The sequence below is a fragment of the Sebastes fasciatus genome, chromosome 20, assembly GCF_043250625.1.
Source record: "Sebastes fasciatus isolate fSebFas1 chromosome 20, fSebFas1.pri, whole genome shotgun sequence".
Taxonomy (NCBI): domain Eukaryota; kingdom Metazoa; phylum Chordata; class Actinopteri; order Perciformes; family Sebastidae; genus Sebastes; species Sebastes fasciatus.
This window is the reverse complement of record NC_133814.1, coordinates 12,209,628-12,232,159: the sequence shown is the minus strand read 5'-3', so window position 1 is coordinate 12,232,159 and position 22,532 is coordinate 12,209,628. Positions and strand designations below refer to the sequence as shown.

The following is a 22,532-nucleotide window of genomic DNA, read 5'->3' as shown; positions in this document are numbered from 1 at the left end:
GAGACTCCTGTGCACACATGAATATCGGAGAATAAGGAGAGGATGATGTTACAACTGTAGTGAGAACGCAGATGAACAAAAATTGAGATAATTAGGTTTAGGTGATTAAATGAATTTGGTCATATCGGTACCAAGCGCAGCAACAATTCTGAGGCATATCTTGTTTATTATATCTGCGTTGAACTGCGTTAGAACTGAAGTATTTCCAAATGACAGATTGGCTCCTAGTATGAGTATTCTTTTTATGTTTGAGATAAGGTGAGCATTATAAATGATTCGCATGTGACGATGGTGCCGTTGCTACGCAGAGAAAGATCAAACATATATTTAAGGACAACATGTACAGTGGAAGTATGCAGTATGAAGGCTTTTCATCGGGCTGCCAGCAACATGATGAACAGTTTATGCTATCCATATTTCCGTTCTTGAGTTACATGATGTGGCAGTCTCAAAAGGTGAATAGACTGCATGCCACATACTCCTAAATTTATTTATACTTATTGCGTGGCTTTGTTGAATACTCAATTCTGATTGGTCAATCACAGCGTTCTACAGTCTGTTATTTCTTTATAGCAGACCGTTGCTATGTATAGCAGACCGTTGCTATGGGCGCAGTTCTGATGCTCTGGCAGACCGTTTTTTTTGTCAAATTATTGATTTCTTAAGGAAGTAGCCGTGTAATAAGCGTGATAATGTACAGCTAGCGATTATGGTCCCATTTAGAGTCAAGTAGACCATAAAGCAGGGTATGTTTTAGGACGTGGCTACCTTGTGATTGACAGGTCGCTACCACGACGTTGTCCGGTCTGGGAGTTGTCTGTGTTTTCGTCTTACAACTTTAACCCTTTCACAGTGTGTTCCAGTTCATGAAAGTTAATTCTAACCTTTTTTGGTCGCCTAAAAATGTCTCATTCAGCGTTCGGTTGTACTTAGCTCCACCCTCTCGTGTCACTTCTGGTTGCAAAAAAACAACATGGCGACGGCCAAATACCAAGATGGTGACGGCCAAAATGCCGAACTCGAGGCATCAAAATGGCTCGCCACAAACCAATGGGTGATGTCACGCTGACGACGTCCACCTCTTGTACACAGTCTATGGTCTAGATTGATTACAGTGGTCACTGATTAAGACCAAAAATTAAAATGTTACACATTGTGGGCTATTATTCTGCAAGTCACGCTTGCATTATGTTTCCAACAATGTAGTTGTGTTCAGATGCAGAACAGATGACACACTTTTAATATATGTATAGTATCACCTGGTGAGAAGGACATCAAACATTAGTGAGCTATCAAAATTATTCCTGAGCAAACAATCAAGGATAATGATGACAGCCGCCTGCTAAAATAACATTCAGCAATGTGACCATGATCCTCTCGCTTGTTATGCTGCTGCACTCCGTTTCATGGTCCCGTCCAGCAGCTGCTGTCTCACCTGCCAGGCTTTTGCCTGTTCAGTCATTAACCTTGTGCACCTGGTCAAAACAGATTTTTTTTTCTCCAAGTTAACGCTCAGTCAGATTCAGGACTTCATGTTATGTAAAAGTATCCTTGACCAACACAGTTTAAATCCCTGCCCTAAACCCTAAAAACTGAAATATCACAAATTTTAATTAACACAGCTATGGTGCCCTATGGAAGTATGGAAGTATGGGAGTGCAGGAGCGTGCAACAGCTCAAAATGCTCATGAGGAGTAGGGCAAAATCTTGTGAAATCATGTCACCTGAAGCAGAGACAACTCTACTACCATCATACCCTCATAGAAGATTTTTTTTCTGATTTTCAAATGTTTTTAACATTAAAATGTTGTGAATTGTGAGTAAAATCCTTAAAATGTTCATGAAGGATCCTATAAATGTTTTCTAATTTCACACTCTGATAGCCCTGAGCCCTTGCAGACTTATGTACTGTACAATGCATGTCAAAGTCTGAGTCTGTAAAGGTGGACTTTGGGACCTGTCGTGCTGCTCATTAGCTAACTTTCCACATTGACCACGCTGTAGAGGAACCCAGAAAGAAAATTTCCCTTTGGAGAGCCATGTGTTTAGAAGGAATCTATAAAGAATCAAGTATATTCACACAAAGTTTAGCAACTAGGAAACAACAACGTCTGAGAACAAGGTGAGCGCTGTGTGTGCCATCCATTAGAACTTTTCATGTCAGTGCAGTCAGATGTCTCCCTGGTAGGTAGAAATATAATAACAGGACAAGGTAAAGCTTTATTACCATAATAATGGTTTCAATAACAAGATGAAATACAGGCGCAAATCATAAAATATTGCACAGCCCACCCACCGTGGGATACAGCTTTCCCCCTTCCCTACCTCCGTTTTGATGTGAGGCCAAATTTGTGGCGAGTGCACACAAAATTCTCTCTGAAGTTCATTGTCTGGCTCTTCTAATGGCGGCGCCCCGAATCAGACTGTGACCTTGCTGGGCTGACATTAACAAGGCTCATTTGCAGAGAGACAGTGGTGACACGCCGATGACCTTGACGGCGTCCCATCATGTGACCTCCATCATTTATGCCTGATGAGTTTAGCTGCTATAAACTATGATTGTATTTTATCTCAATAAGTTCCTGATATCTGCTTTTAACAACAATACTAGCTCAGAACCTGGTTGATGCTCTACAACAGGAATTCATTTTTTTTCCTTGCATGTGTGAAATGAGCAGCGCTTGAAATAACAGTCAAGCGGTCAAGGCTAAGCAACATAATTGAGGCTGATAATGTGTGAGGGTGATTACGCTTTCACTGCTTGTCTAATGTCAGTTTCTATAATTGTCTCATGGGCTGTTCAGTTGTTTTGGTAAGAAATGTGATATAGATTGTCACAGATAAGTATCCACAGTTGTGTTAAGGCTCACATTTCCACCTGAAAGTTCTCCTCCCACTTTGACTTTGTTACTGGACGAGACGTATGCACGGAAACTGCTGTAAATACTTGAGCACTGTAACATGTTTGCCTTCTGGGTAGTGCCCTTAAATTGAAGCAGCTGACCTTGAGTACAAAGAAATATATGACAGGAAACTTATTTGTGTCTCATATTGCAACTGAAAGGAGTTTTTACTTTCAGATTCTTGTGTTGGCTCTTAGAACACTTCTAATAATAGTGCTGTATGTCATAAATTTGCATGAATTTGGCCTAAATAAGAACAAAACACCACATTTCAAATAAAACAAAGTATGAAATCATTGAGACAGATTTTTGGGTCTACCTGTGTTGTTTATAAATCACCTCTACATAGCAAAGCATTAACATCAAAGGCTTTTTTGTGATTGGCAGGGTGGAGAAACTGCAAGCCAGTGTTTTTCCACTGAAGACATGAATGGACACCCAGTGAGTTCAGCTCGGCCAAACGTTTTATCCTGCTCCTCCCTTAGTGGCTTCAAAATCCCCTGATCATTATTTTTATTATAATCCCAATCAATCCAGGTGAAGGGTGGAAAAAAAAAAAAGACATGCTTTTTGCTTCTCTGTGCGATACTGAAAGAATGATTCTTAGCACAACAGCATGTTTGTGGTGATTAAAGTAGGCTGATGTTTGAAGGTTGCTTTGCTTTGGAAATCTTGCTTTCTCCTCTTATGAACTCAAATGAGTCTGCTGATTACCGAACACAACAGCAATGAGTGCTTAATTGTTTTTGCTCTTTGTATTAATCGGATGAAGGTGATCCATATTATTTCTATCCTAGAAATTATACTGATATATATTTAGCCTCTATAGAATGTCTTTTTCAGTTTGTTTTTTCCTTTTAGTTCTTTGTATCAAATCTAAATAATACTGGTGCCAGGAATTAAGTTTTTGTTCTTTGTCAAGCTGTCACTCTTTCCCTTTCCACACATCCGCCTTCTCTCGCCTCAATTTTTTTCATTTTACCAATGATGAAGGCTGTATTATTTTGCTTTGTCACTTTGATATTTGATTTAAATGTCACATAAAAATCCAAGAAGTCAAAAATAAAAACAGACCAATGACGTGAAATCGTGTGCCACACAACACCAAATCTCTTCAAACTAAAGCCACTGAATAGCCCAACTCTGAATGGACCGCAAGCAACTAATAAGTGAGATAACCTGGTTTAATGATACAGTAGTGCGAGTCGTGATTGGCTCATGATTGGACACCACTGTATTTGAGAGTGGGCATACAGTTTTCACATTTACTTTTCAGTATTTGATTGTTCTTCCATCTTTTCCTTCTCGTATTCCTTGTTGTAGCCTCTCTGTGACCTTACCTCCCATTATGTCATTTCCTCTTCCCATCCACTCCTTCCAACCCCAACCCGCACCCAGGAGCCAGGCCCTGCCAAGGTGACGGTGACCAGCAGCGGCAGCGGAGGAAGCATCCCCTGCCTGCCCAGCAGCATCGCCAGTGCCGAGCGTGTCCCGATGAGCCGCGCCACTCTGTGGCAGGAGGAGAACCGCTGGAGCAGGGCCACCATCCCCTGCAGCCGCAGTGCCTCCTGTCTCAGCCAGTTGAGCCAGAGCCAACCAGACGCCAGTATCACTACTCAAGATGGTGAGGACTAAAACAATGGCATGCAAATTCCACAACATCTTGTTGTACTTACGCTATTGTTTCACTGTTAGATAAGGAAAACCATGTCAACAAAACATAAAGTCACTGTCACATGGCACATCTCACTTTTATTTAACTTCCTCATACTGAGGCTTAAGGATAAGATTGTTCAGGCACTAGGCCAACAGCCTTAGCTGTTTGAGGACTTTTCTAACTATTTAGTCAAGCTATGTAATGTATGTTTACTAATTTAGCACTATAAACAGACTGTTTTGGGTGTTTCATATCGGTGGCACTGTATCCTCGCTTCAGATGGCGGCACCATGACCACTGGACGCAAGGTACGAGTGGAGAGTGGCTACTTTTCCCTGGAGAAGACCAAGTCGGAGCCTTTTCCACAGTCTCAGCCACCCCAGCCCCCCCAGCATCTGCCCCTGTCCTCTTCAGCATCTTCCTCCTCTTTAGGAGCTCTCAGTCCCAGGTACAACTCTGAGTCCGAATCCCAAACTTCCCCTTATCAACCCTCCCAAGATCCCCTCCCTTCTCCAGGTGCGCTTGTTTCCCCCAGCTACTCCACCATCAGCTCCTCCCAGAGCTCGCTGGACTCCGAGCCCAGCGGGACTACACCCTCCTGGGAGGCACGCAGTGGTGGTGGTGGTGGTGGTGGTGGTGGAGGAAGTACCGGTAGTTTCGGGGGTGGAGGAGGCAGAGTGGGCCGGCCGGGCAGGGAGTACACATCGCTGTCTGATGTTCCACGGGCTCGCAGACTGAATTACCGCGAAGCCTTCCGCTCAGAAAAGAAGCGCCAAGAGCTGAGGGCACGGACACGGAGTCCCGGCAGAGAGGAGGTGGCTCGGATGTTTGGGGAGGAGCGCAGGTAAGATGTTATGGATAAATGTCATGTTCAGCACACTGGAATTTTAAGATGCATGTCTCCATAGCAGAATTATAAATGCAGATTCACTTGTGATTATAGTGGCAGCCCAACATGATTAATACTCATTAATGAGCCACTGGTTGTTAGCCCTTGACATAGCTTTAAAACATATAGATAGCATGCCAAGTAATCAATTATGTGAAGCCCATGCATTGCTTAAAGCATCAGCATTTTAGTTTCTTAGCACCACCCTGTGGCGCTCCTGTATCTTTAGCATCTTTTGCTATTGCTGCCTCCCCTAGCCTACCAGTGGTTTGCCATTATTGATTTTGGGGGGGATTGAAATGCATGTTTTACTTTCTTTTCTATTGATCTCTTACCTTTTTGCTCTTGCTACTTTGCTAGTTTGTTTTGTCGTTTCAATCTTTTCCAGGGTGCTACTGAACCGAGCTTCTAAGAGCTAATGCTCAACCAACCCTTCCACCCCTGTCCCAATGCTGTTCCCTGCTGGTCACCGCTGATTCCTGCTTTCTATCATTTCATCTCTGCACTGCCTGGGAGCACACACAAACACACTGTTTCATAAATACTCGATTAACTGTATATACATACTGGTGGTTGGTACTGATGGTGGGTTTACATACAGCTTGATCTCTCCTCCTTTCTCGTGCAGACAAGCACACACTGTACACACATATTAACAAGTGCAGAGCCTTAAGGTAACGCCAACTGTATTGCCATTGCTGCTATTTCTGCAATTTGTTTAATCCACCATCCTAGTCATTTTCCTTTTCTTCTAAAGTTTAATCTCTCATCATATAACACCTAATCTTTATTCTTTGTATCTCTGGATTGTTCTCTTCGGGGATATTACCTCTACCTTGCACATTGTTGGCTATGAAAGGGACTTTGAGTCTAAAATGATGTCCAAATTCAAACTTTCTACGTATTATGCAAATGTTGAACTGAAACGACTGTATTCTTTATGGACATTGATTTTGGCTCCAAGTTTCTTTCATATCATGCTTTGGGCTTGTTTTTATTCCGATTCTGCCACCATTTGAGGATGATGTGCTGCAGTTTTTTTTTGTATACTGCAAAATGTCATTTGTAAAGAATGGTTAAGATATTTAACTCATTGTCAGACAAGAATTTAAAATTGAGTGAAATACTATATGTGCTGTGTATCGAGTACATCTCGGAAAAGAACGGTCTTTTGTGTCTCTCAGGCGTTCTCAAATCATTGGCCGATATGAGGAGGGTCAGCCTGTAGAGCGCATGGACACAAGCAGCTCCACTGAGCCCTCCGCTAACACCACGCTAATCCAGAGACAAGGCCGCAGCGAGAGGCGCTATCTGGCTAACAAACATGTATGTTATTCTCTTTGTTAATCCTGAACAACTAAATCTAAAAAAGTGAAAATTACTGGAATAATTCACTGAATGCTATATGTAATATACTGTACAATGAGAGTTAGACCTAATCTCCCAACTTTGATAAGGGATTACTTGTAATTTCTAATTCTCATTTTATATTTATAGGAGATGTCACTGGATGCAGGAAAGGACCGTTCGGTCCCTGATGTGTCCAGCTCCACTTTCGCTAATTTAAGAAGAGCCAAGTCACTGGACCGCAGAGTCACCGAGTCCTCAATGACTGTGAGTAATGACAATATAGGGGCCATAACTACTACAAAATAATTTCAAGGTCCCATTTAAATGCCTTTGTGTTTCAAGATTGAGATGCAAAGAAAAGGGTGTGATCCCTCACCACCTTCCCACCCATGAAAACTGGCAATTGTGATCAATAGAGCACTTCCAGAAGCGCTGCAGCATAGATTGAAGCCATTATGCTGCAGTGGTGGTTTGTTTTATTGTTAGTTTTTTCTCCCTCTGCACCACTTGAACCAACTGTTTTTGCAATGTGCACTGCTCAGGAGAATGACAGTATGCCCTGGTCAGCGTGCATAATTGAACTTCAGTTACGCATGCACCCAAACACCATTACGACTCCACATGCTGCCGCATAGACAATCTTATATAAGCATTTGTTTTCCTCAGCTTTCACAAATCAATTTAAGTAGCCCTAAAGTTGCTCAAGGTTGCGCTGGTATCTTCCTGTCGTCTGACTCCTACCAGTCTGACAAACTGCTACTGATCCGAGGTCCGTTCAGAGCTGCAGGGGCGATCCAGTCGGAGTGCGGTTGGTCTCTCTGGCCGAGCTGCAGCTGCCAGATCCCCCGCCCACTCAAACACACACCCACATTCATGTACACACCACTGCCGCCACCGCTACTGATGACTATAAATAGCCAGCACAGAAGCAGCCACAGTTGTGCATATGTCCCCGGGATAGACGGAAAGAAACAGATTGTCAACATATGAAGTGAAGGCAGTTAGCCATCAGAATGACTCTCCGCCAGGCCGTGACACCACACCTGATGAAGCTCAACAAAAACAAGGTATTGTTGAGTGAGCAGAGGCCCGGTTTTGGACGGATGATTGACTTTAGAGTCTATAAACAGACTTGAGCTTGGTTTCAATGTGCAGCAGTTTGTGTTTCACAGGGAAAGTCCAGCTCCCGCCAGTCGGTCTATTTAGCTGGAGCCACGTATCTGCACTTATACTTCCCGAGCTGAGCTAGTGACCTAAATGTAAACAAATGCACATAAATGCAGTAGTGTTTAGGGAGATGTCAATTATATATTCTGATTACATCAGTGATGAATGCTCACTCAATTTAGTAATAGGACGTCTAATATAGTGATAAATTAGCACAAAATGTTTCTGCAAAATATTATTTGTTTTTTGTTTTTTATTAATGTGGTCGATGTTTAATTGAATTTCACTTCTAAGTGGTAGCTGAATTTCCTTTTATTGATTTTTAATGAGTTAATCTAATTGCATCATATAATATCACATTGCTCTAATCTGTTTTAATTGCAGCCAGATCTGCTGAACTTCAAAAAAGGATGGATGACAAAGCTGTATGAAGATGGAATGGTAATTTGCTTTTATTAGTGGGATTAAATGACATCTGTTTCTACTAAATACAATCATATTATACTCTTAGAGAACTGGTGAAATCTAAATAATGGTGTCTTTTTCCCCTTTTAGTGGAAGAAACACTGGTTTGTCCTGACAGATCAGAGTTTGAGGTACTACAAGGACTCAATAGCAGAGGAGGTAAAACTTGTCTTCAAGATGCAGTGTGGTTTTGACAGTTAATTTGAATGAATAGGCAATTAACAAGGACTTTTTTGTTGTTCGTTCTATTTTGGTTTGTTTTCTTTTACTCTTCAGGCTTCAGAAGTGGATGGTGAGATTGACCTCTCCACATGTTATGATGTCAAAGAGTTCCCGGTCCAGAGGAATTACGGCTTCCAAATCATGGTGAGTGTTGATTCTTCATGTCATTGATTGTCCCGCGTCGTTAATCACCAGCAAAGATGAATCTCATTGTCCACACACTTGAGCCCTGCTGTCTCCTGACAGTCTATAAACAGCCTTACACACCATGTGGTGAAACCTTAGGTATCAGGTTTTGTCTTTCTGGAACGATTCTTTGTCTGTCATGACGGATGTCACTTGACTTGTCATCTCTCTGCGTGAAGCTGACATCATCGTGCTCTAAATCTGCTCCAGCCGTCGCCAGCCCTGCTTGTCTCTCTGAACCCATCTGTCCCTCATCCTTCACAATATGTTTACCTACATGTAACCTCTTGCATTCAAAAGCCCTGTCCTTGTCCACGTTTAATCAAGAACACTCACGTTTTAAAAACAATTATGTTTACAGTAGTTTAACTCTGAACCATAATTGCACAACAGTTGTTGTGCACTTCTATGAATCCTGCAGGGAACCCAATGACAGAATACTTTCGTCATATAATCCTTTGGCCATTAAACATTTTTAGCACTTGTTGCCGGCAAAATACTTACCAGACGCATATAGTTGCAATCCAGTTCAATCGTAATCCATCTGATGTCAGTGTGGGTTTTGCTCCTGCTACATATAGATTTAATCTTCCCATAATAATCCAATACGAGGAGAGCGGTGGCTACAAGGTCATTTCTTTTGTTTACATTAGGTTGATGCAGCTTCCACAGCTACTTTCTCTAGAGGAAGTCAGAAATAGAGAAGTCGAGGGGATCGTTGTCTCTTTGGCTGAGAACAACATGGGTTTGATGTCGAGAAATGAATAACTCCAGTATTTATGTCTACTCCCTCTGCTCCATGGTCAGACTGTAAGCGGCTGTTGTTCTGTCATTGCAGTTAAAGCAGTGGGATGACGTTTCAGTTTATTCAAAACAAAGTAAAGATACAAGTACATCATCATAATAATGATAATAATAATGGAGATATGTGAACTGAAACACCCTGATAAGCTATCTAAAGCTTGAAAATATGGGACCAGACACTAAGCATAGTAAACATACATTAAATATTAACACATTGTCTAGATTTGGAAAACGTTCATGTATCATACAGTAACATTTTACAACCTACGAAACACCTAAGACTAAACCTAACTACTAAATGGTCCCAAAACATTTATTCCATCAGTCTTACAATAAATAGACATATGGCGAGTGGAAATAACAGTACAATTTAAATAGATTTTTTTAACATATTTTTGTAGCAACTGCTGCCTTAAACTCTTTTTAAAAACATTTTTATAGTGTTATCGATTTCATTCCATTACTGTGTCCTCAGCAGCTTTAATGAATAACTGTGTTCTTGTAGAAATCACTAAACTTCCACTAGAGGTCCCTGTATATAAGGTTTAAGTTAAATATATATTGCGCACACAGTAAAGCTGAGTTACAAGGCCATTAAACGCAGGATGCCTCTGTTTAAAGGGAGATTTCTACTGCTCAGACAGTTTTCCAAAAATGTATATATTTTGCAATCTAGGGCTTTAAGAAGACAAAGCAACAGGGTCTAGTGCAATGGGTCTTCAGGGCAACAACAGCAATACACATTTAAAATAAATGGTTTGACATAAGGTTTTTGTAAATGGTTTCCTCTGTTGGACTGTCAAAACTCTGCATTTTGCTATTACTTTGTGGCAAAAGGGGAGCAGCAATTATAGAGGACAAAATCTAGCAAATCACACCTACAGTAGCGGAGTGTTATATAGATTTGTTTACGCAGTCAAGTTGAATGTATTGCACATAAAACGGAAACTTCCTCTGTTACTTGTGTTACTTTTCTTGAATGGTGTAGTGGCAGCCTAAAAATACACATCTTCTCTTCAGCTTTGCGTCAGTGTGATGCGTTATTGTTCTGCTTTTAAGAAAGCTTTCAAAGCTTGAGCTAAGTGCAGTTTAACCGCAGAGTAAAGCAAAGGAGAAGTGAGCCCATTTTCATTTCAAAGTTTTTTCAGCCATTATTCTACTGCTGATAAAACTGCAAAGTTGTTTTGCTCAAAATGTACTCCTCTTTGAGTTAGAAGCATTCTGCATTGAAGCTACTTTTACAAATACAATTATTTCAAAGAAGTAACTGAAGGACATCGATTGTAGTAAACATGAATTGTCCACACACCTCTGGTTACAGTCATTGAAAGAAGAGCAACAAATGAGTCTGTCCACTGAAACAGGAAATGCCTTGCATTGTCTGCGTTATTCCACTGCTGAACATCTTAATTCTATTTTAGGCTCGTACAAAAACAAGTGCTTTGTATTTCTTAAAGTGTCAAAAAGGTATTTAAGTCGACATGTTGTCTCATCCCTGTCAGTCATGTGAATGAAATGCCTTTCTGTTTTCAGTGTAAAGATGGAGCGTGCACCCTGTCAGCCATGACCTCCGGAATCCGTCGCAACTGGATTCAGGCCATCATGAAGAATGTGCGACCCACTATTGCCCCCGATGTCACGCGGTAATACCCAAAGAGGATTAACACTTTAACCACTGGCAGATATAACAGCTGCTTTTTCTCACATATTTTATTTTAATCCCCTCTCTCCTCCTCACTCTCTGCTTTCCTTCTTTCTCTTCCTCCCTCATCCGGTATTTTTCAACCTGCTTCCAGGAAAAACATCTCTCTGAAACTATCCGTTCTGAAGCCCAGGTTGGAGTGCTTGTGTGTTGAATATGTCCCCCCCTCCTCCGACAGTGATGTAATGGCTCGGCGATGTCAGCCCTAGCGTGTTTGTTGTCCCGCCCTATGTCATGTGATTGTCGAGTAATGTCTCCTCGTCAGTTGTGCCACTGTAGAGACACACACTGCAATCACATCAACATACTAGAATAACCTACCCGACCTTGTGTTGATCAACAGCAGAGAGTGATTTTAATGATCATAGTAGTGCGACTGTCCACTCAGGAACTTTTGGAAGTGATCACAGAACAACAACAAACTGCAACACAGATGGAACAAAAACTTTGAGTGAATAGAGGGAAGAGCTGGAATATAAATATCAATTTTTTTGCTGTAACTGTTCCACAACAACAGCTTTTTTGTGTTTTTAAAAGAGTATTGCTTTCAGATGGGTCATCACGCCTGATATTGTACACATGCTCTGACCCTCATGTACTGATTCACACACTCTGCCAGTGTGTCTCTAAGGCAGCTCTCTCCAAGGGGAGAATGTGTGATATTTTTGGTATTTCTGCAAAGACGCCTCACAGACACCTCCTTTCTCATTCTCGAGCTCTGTCCCTTCTCATTTTCCCCTTACTCATACCTCCTGACACCTCCACACACAACGTGGTGAAAATAGATTATTCCGTCAGGTCACTCTTTTTAAAATTCTCTGCCCCTCAACACTGCCAAGTGCCAATCAAACACATTTCTTCACATGAAGCTACTACACTATACAAATAGCATTAACATAGCAGCTAAAGGCAGGAGTCTGCCATCAGGCTTACCTCAGATCACGACTGTTGACAGCAAAGCCGCTTTCAGCCTAATGTAGTCTGCCATATAAGCATTTTGATGTGCTTTGACTTGAATGCATTTCACTGATTATCATGCTTTTACTGCACAGTTTAATGATGCTGCTCTGCTACAAATGTATGCATTGTTGTTTGTCCAGCTTTATGTAATAGTATTGTAGCTTCAGCTGATGTAAATGTAAAAATTCGTCATCGCGTCTTGTTAAAATCATCTTACATATCTTTCTTTTTTGTGTTTTTGTTCACTCAGATCCCTCCCCGAGGAAAAAGCCCACGTGATGTTGGAGCCATGTCCACAGGCCGCCCCTGAGCCAAGCCCTGGTCCTGAGGCCCCCAAGTCTGTCGTCCACGTACAGTCAGCTGGCAACAATGCCTCCGAGCCCCGCAAAAGCCGAGTTCGCGAGCGCAGACGAGAGGGTCGCTCCAAGACCTTTGACTGGTCTGAGTTCAAAATGGAACGAACGGAAAAGCCCGCGAATGAACGAGCGGACACAGTCGACCTCAGCTCGTCATTCTCCACGACGTCCTCATATTGCTCTCCCTCCTCGTCCCCTTCCTCATTAGCGTCCTCTCCCGTCTCTACCTCCTCCATCCAAACCTCTTCTGTGTCAGGTGCTCACCCACCTTCTGTGACAGCAGGAGCAGAAAAGGAGAGTGTTAGGAGGGGCGTCCCTCCACACAGCACAACCAGTGCAACCCACATGCCAAATACTGTTACTGTTACCATGACCTCCACGCTACATACCACACCACCGGCACAGCCGTCGATACCTGAATGCCAAGAGCAAGGAGGGATGGAAGTAGACCACCCTACAGTCACGCATCCTGCTAGTGAACACAAGAAGGACAACAAAACCTCAGAAGTCCGAGAAGAGATTGAGCATCGATGGCATCAGGTGGAGACGACACCGTTAAGAGAAGAGAAGCAAGTGCCCATCAACACAGCTTCAAGAAACTCTGACAGATTGCCTGCACATGAGCTTGCTGCACTGCTAGACAAAGAGGTGCGTTTCCTCAGTGTGGTGATATACATAGAGATGTCACCATATCAAAAACTCAAAAGTCAGATATAGTCGTCTAGATGGGGCAGTAATATTATAAAAAGCTTTCAGAATAATAAACTCCATTATGCCCTTTGACAAAGATGTGGCGTGTATAACTATTTCAGCCTTCTGTCAGCTGCGTCCCCGACTCCGGTGGTGTGCAACAGACTTGAGAGCAAGTAAAAAAATAAATATAAAAACATGATTCAAAGTGTTAAGCACCCACAGCATACAGCCAGCTGTCCTTTCTGTAGTTGGGAGTTTAAACTGTGTTGCTTTTAGCCTGGATTATGTTTTAAACTTCTTCGTATTTGTGTAATATTATCATACGATCTTCGCACCGAGCTCCGATTGGTCAGTAGGCGGTGCTTTTATACGAGTTGATCTCTTATCTTGAACATAACCTGCTGCGGAGCAGGTTAGGTGTTCAGCATAAGATACCATGGTGATCTACCCCGGAAAGAAGTGAACCACCGTCATAGGTCTGAAAACCCAGGGTTACCTCGCTAACTGCAAATCTTGCTTCGTAGTACAGGCCTCAGGACGCGCTGATAGTGAGTTTACTGTGTCCTTTCGGATTTTAGACGCCGTTGGTACTCGTATTTCTACGAGACTGTCACATTTTCAGAATTTTGGCATCTTTTGGAAGTATCGGTTCTTGTGACATCCCCAGATATACATATATATATATATATGAGCATCTTATGCCATTCATTATTCCTTCTCTTTCTTTCTTTGTTCAGTTGGGACAGAAGCAGCAGGAGCTGGACCGACTACAGAAGCAAAACAACGCTTTAAAAGAACAGTTGGAAAATGCTCTAGGGAGGGAGCAAAGTGCCAGAGAGGGCTATGTACTGCAGGTACTACACTCACCACCCATCGTGCAGGATTAGTATGGGTTTTTAAAATTGACAACATGTACAAATAGCAACATGAAATCTTGAGCATTAAAATGTTTATAATGGTTTTAAGGTTTGCAGGGTAGTATACATGTATTGGTCAAACGTGGTGCAGTAAATGCTATCAACTGTACCTAGATTGTATTTTTGTTATACAGTCTACTCGCTCATGATGGATCAGATTTATGTGTGGCTACTGTAACTTGTATAAGATTCTACTAACAGGTGTGGGTGCTTATTCTCTGAAACTGATACGCATGGTTGTGGTGTTCTTAGCATGAGTTTTCACTAACTGTTTTGACGGAGTTTCACATCTCCTGGGAAAATAATTGATTTGATCTGAAATGCTCGAGGTAAGAAACTTGATCAAGAAGCCTTGCGCTGTGCTTTTTCTCTCTGTTCATTTGTGCTTTTCTCTGTGTGCCCTTTCCAAGCTTGATTTCTGCATGCTTTTTGGTGTTTCAGAATTGCATACTTTAACTAATTGCTTTTTTACATTGTGCATTTTTTAAGTCATACCGTGAACTCATCACAGAGCCAGAATGTCTTTTTTTGTATCACATATTTACTTTGCAAAAAGTCATTAGTTGGTTTTATTTTTATTTTTAAATCACAATAAGTTATTGTTTTTTGTTTTGGTATTCATTTACACCTTTCATTTTCCAAGTCACCTCTGAAAAAGCACAGCGGAAGCTCGGGGGAAAAAAAACGTCAAAAGAGAGATTGATATCAAGAAAGGAGAAAACTTATTTTCCTGGTTACCCCCGAGATGTGGTTCTCCGTATGTGGTAGGGGCGGTAAGGTGATGTCATTAATGAAACTGTCTCATCAATCTTTTTCAAGAATGCAACACCCCCTTCCTCCTCACCGCACAGAGTGCCATTGCAACGCCTGCACGAGCTTAACGAAGACTTGCAAGGCGAGTTGGAGACACAAAAGCGCAAGCAGGACCTTGCTCAGCAGCAGATTCGGACACTAAAGAGAAGCTACACAGAAGCCCAGGATGCTGTGGACCACCATGAGTCTGGCATTCAGGCTCTGCAGGCTAAACTAGCATCTGCAATGGCTGAAATCTTGGCCAGTGAACAGGCTGTGGCCAGAATGCGCAATGAGCTCAAGCTAGAGCAGGAGCGTTCAAAAGAGCAAGAAGAGGAGTATGGCCGCGGTGAGGCCACCCTACGAGCCCAGCTGAAGGACAGTGAAGATAGACTCCGTGATATAGAGGCCAGCCTCTTAGAGAGAAACCAGGCCCTCAGGCACCTGGAGCGCCAGCAGGCCCTGCAGCGAGACCACGCGAGAGAGATACAGAGGCTGCAGGAGAGGCTGCAAGAGGTGACTGCTCGGCTGGGCGCTACTGAAGAGGGTCAGGCACTGAAGGAGGAGCGCCTGAGGATGGAGCAGCATAGCATGCAAGAGAGTCATGAGAGGGAAAGACAGAATCTGTGTAGAAGATTAGCTGAGGCTGAAACTGCCCAGAAAGAGATGGAGAACCGAGTGTTGGAGGCTGAGCAGCAGGTGGAGGCCCTGTTAAGAGGGAGGCAGGCCTCTGGAGGAAAGGAAAGGGAGGAAATGTTGAAGTTGCAAGAGGAGCTGGCCCACAAGACCGACATGGTAGAGTCACTGAGAGAGAGCGTGCGTAGGCTAGAAGAAGAGAAAGGCCATGTCACTTGCCGCTGTCAGGAGCTTCTTAACCAGATTGCAGAAGCAGACCGTGAGGTGAATAAGCTCCGCAACCGTCTGGAAACAGAAGAGGCTGACTACTACACCCTGGAGCACTCGTACGAGAGGGCCACCCAAGAGTTTCAGAAAATGAGCCAGTTCCTTAGAGAGAAAGAGGAGGAGATCCGGCAGACTAAAGAGATGTATGAGAGGCTGGTGGAACGTAAGGAAGAGGACTTGAAAGAGGCCCTTGTTAAAATGGCTGCACTTGGCAACAGCTTGGAGGAAACGGAGCAGAAGTTGCAAGCTAAGGAGGAGCTTCTTTGTCAAATGAGTCAAAGTATTTTAAATAAGGTTGAGCCATGTAGTGCTGAGAAGGATCTGCAGGCCAAGCTCGTGGTTGCAGAGGACCGTATAGCGGAGCTAGAGCAGCATCTCAATGCCCTGCAGCTGGGCTACGCTGACCTACGAATGGAAAGGCAGCAGATCCCAGAACAGAGCAAGAAGGCGAGGCTTAAAACATCGGCCTCCTTAGCAGCAAACACAGAACACTTACTGTCATTTAACAATACATCCACGACAGAGAACTCCCCAGATGATAAGGAGTCTCAAGCTAAGAGACCAAGGATACGTTTTTCCAATATTCAGTGCCAAAAATACATGAATCTAGAGGGCCATGAGAGCACTACCTTTGCAGACATGACACAAAAAGTAAACCAGGATGTAGTCGAAGACATCCAACTAAGTGAAGGAAACATCTCTGATAACCCCTTCTCTTACAGTAGTGACCCAGAGAAGTTCATCTCTATTATTCATGCCCTAGAGACTAAACTGCTAGCCACTGAGGGAAAACTAAGAAACCTCACACTGAATCTAGAAGAACAGCGATCCGTCCAAGCAGAAGACATGTCCAAGATTGATCTAAAGATGACAGAAACAAAGCCTAACCCTGGGAAGTGTGGAAGTGGGATACAGAGTAGTGCTGCCAATAAGCATTATGCCAAGGCCCTGGTGTGTGTGGAGAACAGTCGAGAGAAAGTCAGGACTATTCTCAGTGGCTGTCATGAGACCCCTGATACACAGCTGCACTCATTGTCGGAGATAGAAAGCGATTTGTTCAATGCGTCGCTGTACATCCAACAAGGACAAAAGACGCTGGAAGAGCACTCGCCAGTTGTCCATCAAAATCAAACCCCAGACACTCTAGATAAAGAGGCTTTGCACCTCTTCGCCAGAACGTTATCGTTTGAGGCAGTCGTTTTGAACAAGATGGCTTTGTTAATACAGACTTCAAAGTCTGACCTCCTGCAGTCTCTTGCCGAGATATGGGAAGACATGGAGAACGTTAAAAGGGGTGACAAAGATTGCATGGCTGTAGTTTATGCTGATGTGTTGACCAGGAAGTTGATGTTGGAGAGTTCGTTCTGGAAAGAATTGGAGAAAGCGGAGACGGATGTTGCTAAATCCAAAGAGGGCAGTGTTTCGGCTGATGTAGATGTTGATGCCACAGTTATCTTTAATACCGTCATTAAAGCAGAGCTTACCTACTCTATTCAAAACCTTAAACTTTGCTATGAAGACAAATTCAAAACACTGAAAAGGGAGTTGACTGAAGCCCATGATAACCTGCATCAAAGGGAACTGGCTCTGAAAGCAATTATTGAAGCTTCCAAAAGGCCTGATTTGAAAAATGTAATAAAAGAAGTCAAAAATAACTTTGGGTTTAGTAAACAAAAGTTAGCAGACGTTCACCCCTCTGAACTTGCTCCCTACATGGAGCAGATTGAAATGGAAGAGGCTAGAGGCTTGGCCGAGCAAATCGTGGACAAGCACTTGGCTGGAGAAATGCCCTCTTGCGGTGTCGACTCTATCGAATCGCTGCAAAATGCACATGACAACCTGGCAAATGAGCTTCAAAGACAAGCAGCGGTCCTCCATAAGTACGCTCAAGAGATAGAAAGTGGCGGAAACAATCCTGGACTGGCTAAAATGATCCACGCTCTTCTGGGCCACCAAACGTCACATCATTTCACAAGTACCTCTCTCTGTATGCGTGAAGCCCTGATCCAGGCTCAAGTGGCTTATGTGGCGTGCAGGTTACGGGCCATGCACGAACAAGACTTGGGCTGGTGTAAACAGACGGGTCAGAACATGCATGCTCTCGTCCAGCAGCACGCCCACAATGTCGGTGCAATCCAAGAGCAATATGAAGCATCCTTACAGGACGAGCGGCTGAACTTCACACAAACAGTGTCCACTCTCCAGAAGGAGAACCATACGTTGAAGAGTGAGATCAGCAAACGTGTGAACCAGCTCTCCCAGCAGCAAGAGCAACTGGCTCTCCTGGAGGAGCATTTCAAGAAGGAGACCGAAGAGATGAAGCAGAGGCACAAGCAAGAGCTGAGCCGAGCGGAGAAAGGCCGCGCCTCGACCGAGCTGGCCCTCATGGATACGACGGCCGACAGTCAGCGGAAGCTAGAAGTTCTGCTGGTGGACATGGACACCATGGAGGAGCGGCACGAGGGTCACGTGAAGAAACTGGAGGAGCAGTTCGAACAGCAGATCTGTGAGCTCGAGCAAATCCACAAACAGGAGATGGAAAAGTTACATTCCCAGTATATGGAAAACATTCAGTCCATCCAAAAGCTCCAACAGGACAAAAGAGGTCCCGAGGTTTCCTACTCGCCTCCTTGTGATGAGGCCGCTACACCGATGGAAGAGGAGGAGCAGGGGAAGGGGGAGGAAGCACAGGCCATGTCGGAGTTGGACTCCATGGTGGTTCTGAAGGACCGCATCCAGGAGCTGGAGGCTCAGATGAGCACCATGAGGGACGAACTGGAGAACAAGCACCTAGAAGGAGATGTGGCCAGCCTGAGAGAGAAATACCAGAGAGACTTTGAAAGTCTTAAGGTTTTTTGCTCTTTCATTTTACCTTAGTGATTTTTTCTAAATAAGTGAGAGTACTAGATAAATAGTGAGATAGTTTAATAACAAGCTGCTTTTGTTCATCAGTCTACTAATATGCACAGAGTTTGGAGTTGGGAAATGGTGTGATTTGGGATTATTTGTAAATTTATGAACCTAGATTTCACCAGTTTGGTTGAAATATCTCAACAACTACTGGGTGATTGCCTTCGATGATCCTGATTTAAGATTTACAGCCAATAGCGAGTCAAATGTACCATCATTATCTTGTGAAATGTATCCACCTTTACCAGATGGATTGGCACGGAATTTGGCACAGACATTCATCGCTCCCAGGCCATGAATCCTTATGACCCTGAATTATTCTCTAGTCTTGCCAACTATTGGATGGATTGCCGTGACATTTGGTACACGCATTCATGTTCCTGACAAAATGAATTGTAGTACCTTTGGGGATTTTTCATCTAGAACCATTCAGGTCAAAATTTTAATTTGGAATTATATTATTACTTATTTTATGACCAAATACCTGCAAAACCAACTTGAAACTGCAGGCTACTGTGCACTCTGTGGTTCACAGAATTCTCGGAGAAAACACAGATCGAAAATGAATCAGAAATGTTATAGGCAATACCAAAAAAAAATGCCAATCATATGGATAAAGTTGGGACATTCCTAGTGGTTTTACATAATCGAGCAAAGCAATCCGTTACAGGTTGTCATCACTCGAGAACATCCTAACAAAGTGTAGGATGACTCGCTTGCCACCAACATGTCTTCTTCATTTGGGCATTAACAGACACACCATTTCCCATATTCAATAATAGAAGGTCTATTAATGACAAAAATGCAACTCTGCTTGAATAGAATTTTACTGCTTTAACTCGCTCTCTTTCTAACATAGCTGGGCTACAAATCATAATAAGCTTGCATGGCTTCTATCACTGATTTTGCATGACACTCCATGTAGCCTAGTGAACTAGATATTACACTGAATCTATAGTCACAAATTAGAATATAGGTTAAGTGCAAACTTAATTTTGTGATAACAAATTTTGGATTCTTTCTTTCCCCTAGGCCACGTGTGAACGTGGCTTTGCAGCAATGGAAGACACACACCAAAAGGTCGTACATGACATCCAGAGGCAGCACCAGAGGGAGATTTCCAAACTTATGGAAGAGCGAGAGAGACTATTGGCTGAGGAGACTGCTGCCACAATTGCTGGTAAAGAAATCCATATTACCACCTAAAATGTATATCCTTTAACACAAGACCAACCTACTGTAATTAAATGTGTGTGTGTGTGATCTATCTTAAATGTAGCTATTGAGGCGATGAAGAATGCACACAAGGAGGATCTGGAGAAGACCCATCGTTCCCAACTGAGTGGACTCAACTCTGACATTGATGAGCTTCGCTTACAATATGAGTATGTTTTAAACTTTGCGAATGAGAAGCATAATATTTCCTGTTTTTTTTTCCTTTTTAAATTAAAAGATCGGAGCATGCAGACGTAAAGCTTGACACTCAAACCCTGAAAATGCTATTAAGGTTTTAACTACCAGTCCTGAGGTTGAGGAAATGTTTGTCATTTAATAGAATGAACAGAGACTCCCTATTTAACTCTATGTTGCAGTAATGACTAGTGTAAGAACTCGGTCTTGTCAGCTCGTCTGTGGCTGATTTAACTGGAGCAACTTTTTTGGGAAAATCACTATCACATGATGAAAGGCTCCACTCACTTCTAGGCTGGTTTAGTAAACATCAGATGAGAATTGAAGGTGATATTGTGGTGATCTGACTGTCCAGGGAGGAGCTGCAGTCCATCCACAGGGAATTGGAGGTGCTGTCAGAGCAGTACTCTCAGAAATGTCTGGAGAACGCTCACCTGGCTCAGGCACTGGAGGCCGAGAGGCAGGCCCTCAGGCAGTGTCAGAGAGAGAACCAGGAGCTGAACGCTCACAACCAGGTTTGAATGCACACACACACATGCTCATGTACATACAAAAACATTTCTTTCTACGGGTTGAAACATAACTTTATTCTGTCCAATAGGAATTAAATAACCGACTGACTACAGAGATCACTCGGATGCGCTCCTGTTGGAGTGGTGAAACAGCGCTGTCACCTCTTACGCAGGGCAAAGATGTGTATGAACTGGAGGTATGTGCAAGCAAACACACACACACACACACACACACACACACATTAAGCATTTGGTCTTAAATTTTACGAGTGTTTCACCCCATCTTGTAGGTGTTGCTACGAATTAAGGAGTCCGAGATCCAGTATCTTAAACAGGAAATCCACTCTTTGAAAGATGAACTGCAGTCTGCTTTAAGGGTAAGCAAAGCCAATCTTTATTAATTGCAAACCATTTATTGAACCTACATACATACATACAGATATTTCCTAACGTCTTATAACAACATTTGAAAAACTGAGTCATTGATTTCATTTCAACAGGACAAGAAATATGCCACAGACAAATATAAGGTCATCTATACGGAGCTCAGCATTGTAAAAGCGAAGGCCGACTGCGACATCGGCAAACTGAAGGAGAAGCTGCTCATTGCAACCGAAGCTTTAGGCGAGAGGACGGTCGACGGATCGGTCACATCTGGATACGGTAGATGTTCATTTAATCATTATTTACACCCAACATCTCTAAAGTTTTGTAAGTAATGAAGCCAGTCAGGAGTCGTACACTGTAATGACAACCAGTTTAGTCACTGTTGATCGGGAAATGTAAACCCCTTTTTAAAGTGTAAATTACAATGATATACATATTACAAACAGCTCGAGCTGGCTTGATAGCACTTTTTCATGTCTAATACAGATACCGTCTTTGCTCATCTCTTAAATATTTAATGTTTAATAAATGTAATAACTTTAGTTACTTTGCAGATTCAGATTATTAATACAAAATATAATCAACTAATACATTATGTATTATAGATTAAACTCAGCATATAAAGTAATTAAAATGAGCTCCACCTTTACCAGCTGCGACATTAAAGTGATGAACACATTAATGCATTAATTATTATAATCCACTAATATAATATATATTATTCTGAAATGGGCCATTCTGCATAACGAGTACTTTTACTTTTGGTACTTTAAGTATATGTTGATAGTAATACTTTTGTGCAATTTACTAGAGTAATATTTTGAATGCAGGACTTTTAATTGTGACAGTATTTTACACTGTAGTATTACTACTTTTACTTAGTAAGTAGAGATTTGAGTACTTCTTCCACCACTGTATGTTAACATTAGTTTATTGAAATATTAAAAGGGTTTTCACTCACACAATTTCAGATACAGTTAATGCAGTGTAGTGCATGCACTGTTTACCTTTCCATCCTCTGCTGCTGTCTGTCCGTCTTTCTCCCTGTAAAGTGTTTTTGCGATATATAGTAAAAAGAGTCAGTTACTGTTTTAGTCAGTTTTGGACCAATGCCGTAACGTAAAGTGATGTTATGCAACGTGAGGTTTGTAAAAAGAAAAGAAAACGGCACCCACAATTATGATGAAAACAAACGTATTGTGTATTATAAATCATACTACATAGGTTAACTACTTACCCTTCCTTCCATCCTATCCGATTCAGTGATTTTGGCCAGTATGGGATCGGTGCATCCCTATTGTTTACTGGATCAGAAATCTACAGTTTGGCCCTGTTTGTGCTCCATGT

General features: G+C 42.5%; 1 protein-coding gene across 6 annotated transcripts in view; it reads left to right on the top strand.

Moving 5' to 3' along the window:
* The window catches only part of LOC141758899 (myosin phosphatase Rho interacting protein), a 54,425-nt gene that overhangs the window by 28,464 nt on the left and 3,429 nt on the right, over nt 1–22,532 (top strand). For 2 of the 6 annotated variants that reach the window (XM_074620695.1, XM_074620694.1), the window contains exons 6-23: nt 4,302–4,527; nt 4,840–5,404; nt 6,634–6,775; nt 6,947–7,063; nt 8,351–8,407; nt 8,522–8,590; nt 8,708–8,797; nt 11,177–11,286; nt 11,440–11,478; nt 12,556–13,309; nt 14,092–14,208; nt 15,091–18,816; nt 19,909–20,056; nt 20,156–20,261; nt 20,642–20,801; nt 20,888–20,995; nt 21,089–21,175; nt 21,299–21,461. In XM_074620695.1, the coding sequence (XP_074476796.1) occupies nt 4,302–4,527; nt 4,840–5,404; nt 6,634–6,775; nt 6,947–7,063; nt 8,351–8,407; nt 8,522–8,590; nt 8,708–8,797; nt 11,177–11,286; nt 11,440–11,478; nt 12,556–13,309; nt 14,092–14,208; nt 15,091–18,816; nt 19,909–20,056; nt 20,156–20,261; nt 20,642–20,801; nt 20,888–20,995; nt 21,089–21,175; nt 21,299–21,461 (6,784 nt within the window). Of the gene's footprint in view, nt 1–3,290; nt 3,345–4,226; nt 4,528–4,839; nt 5,405–6,633; nt 6,776–6,946; nt 7,064–8,350; nt 8,408–8,521; nt 8,591–8,707; nt 8,798–11,176; nt 11,287–11,439; nt 11,479–12,555; nt 13,310–14,091; nt 14,209–15,090; nt 18,817–19,908; nt 20,057–20,155; nt 20,262–20,641; nt 20,802–20,887; nt 20,996–21,088; nt 21,176–21,298; nt 21,462–22,532 lie in introns of all 6 variants that reach the window. The other 4 variants (XM_074620692.1, XM_074620689.1, XM_074620693.1 and 1 more) reach the window with 4 other exon arrangements.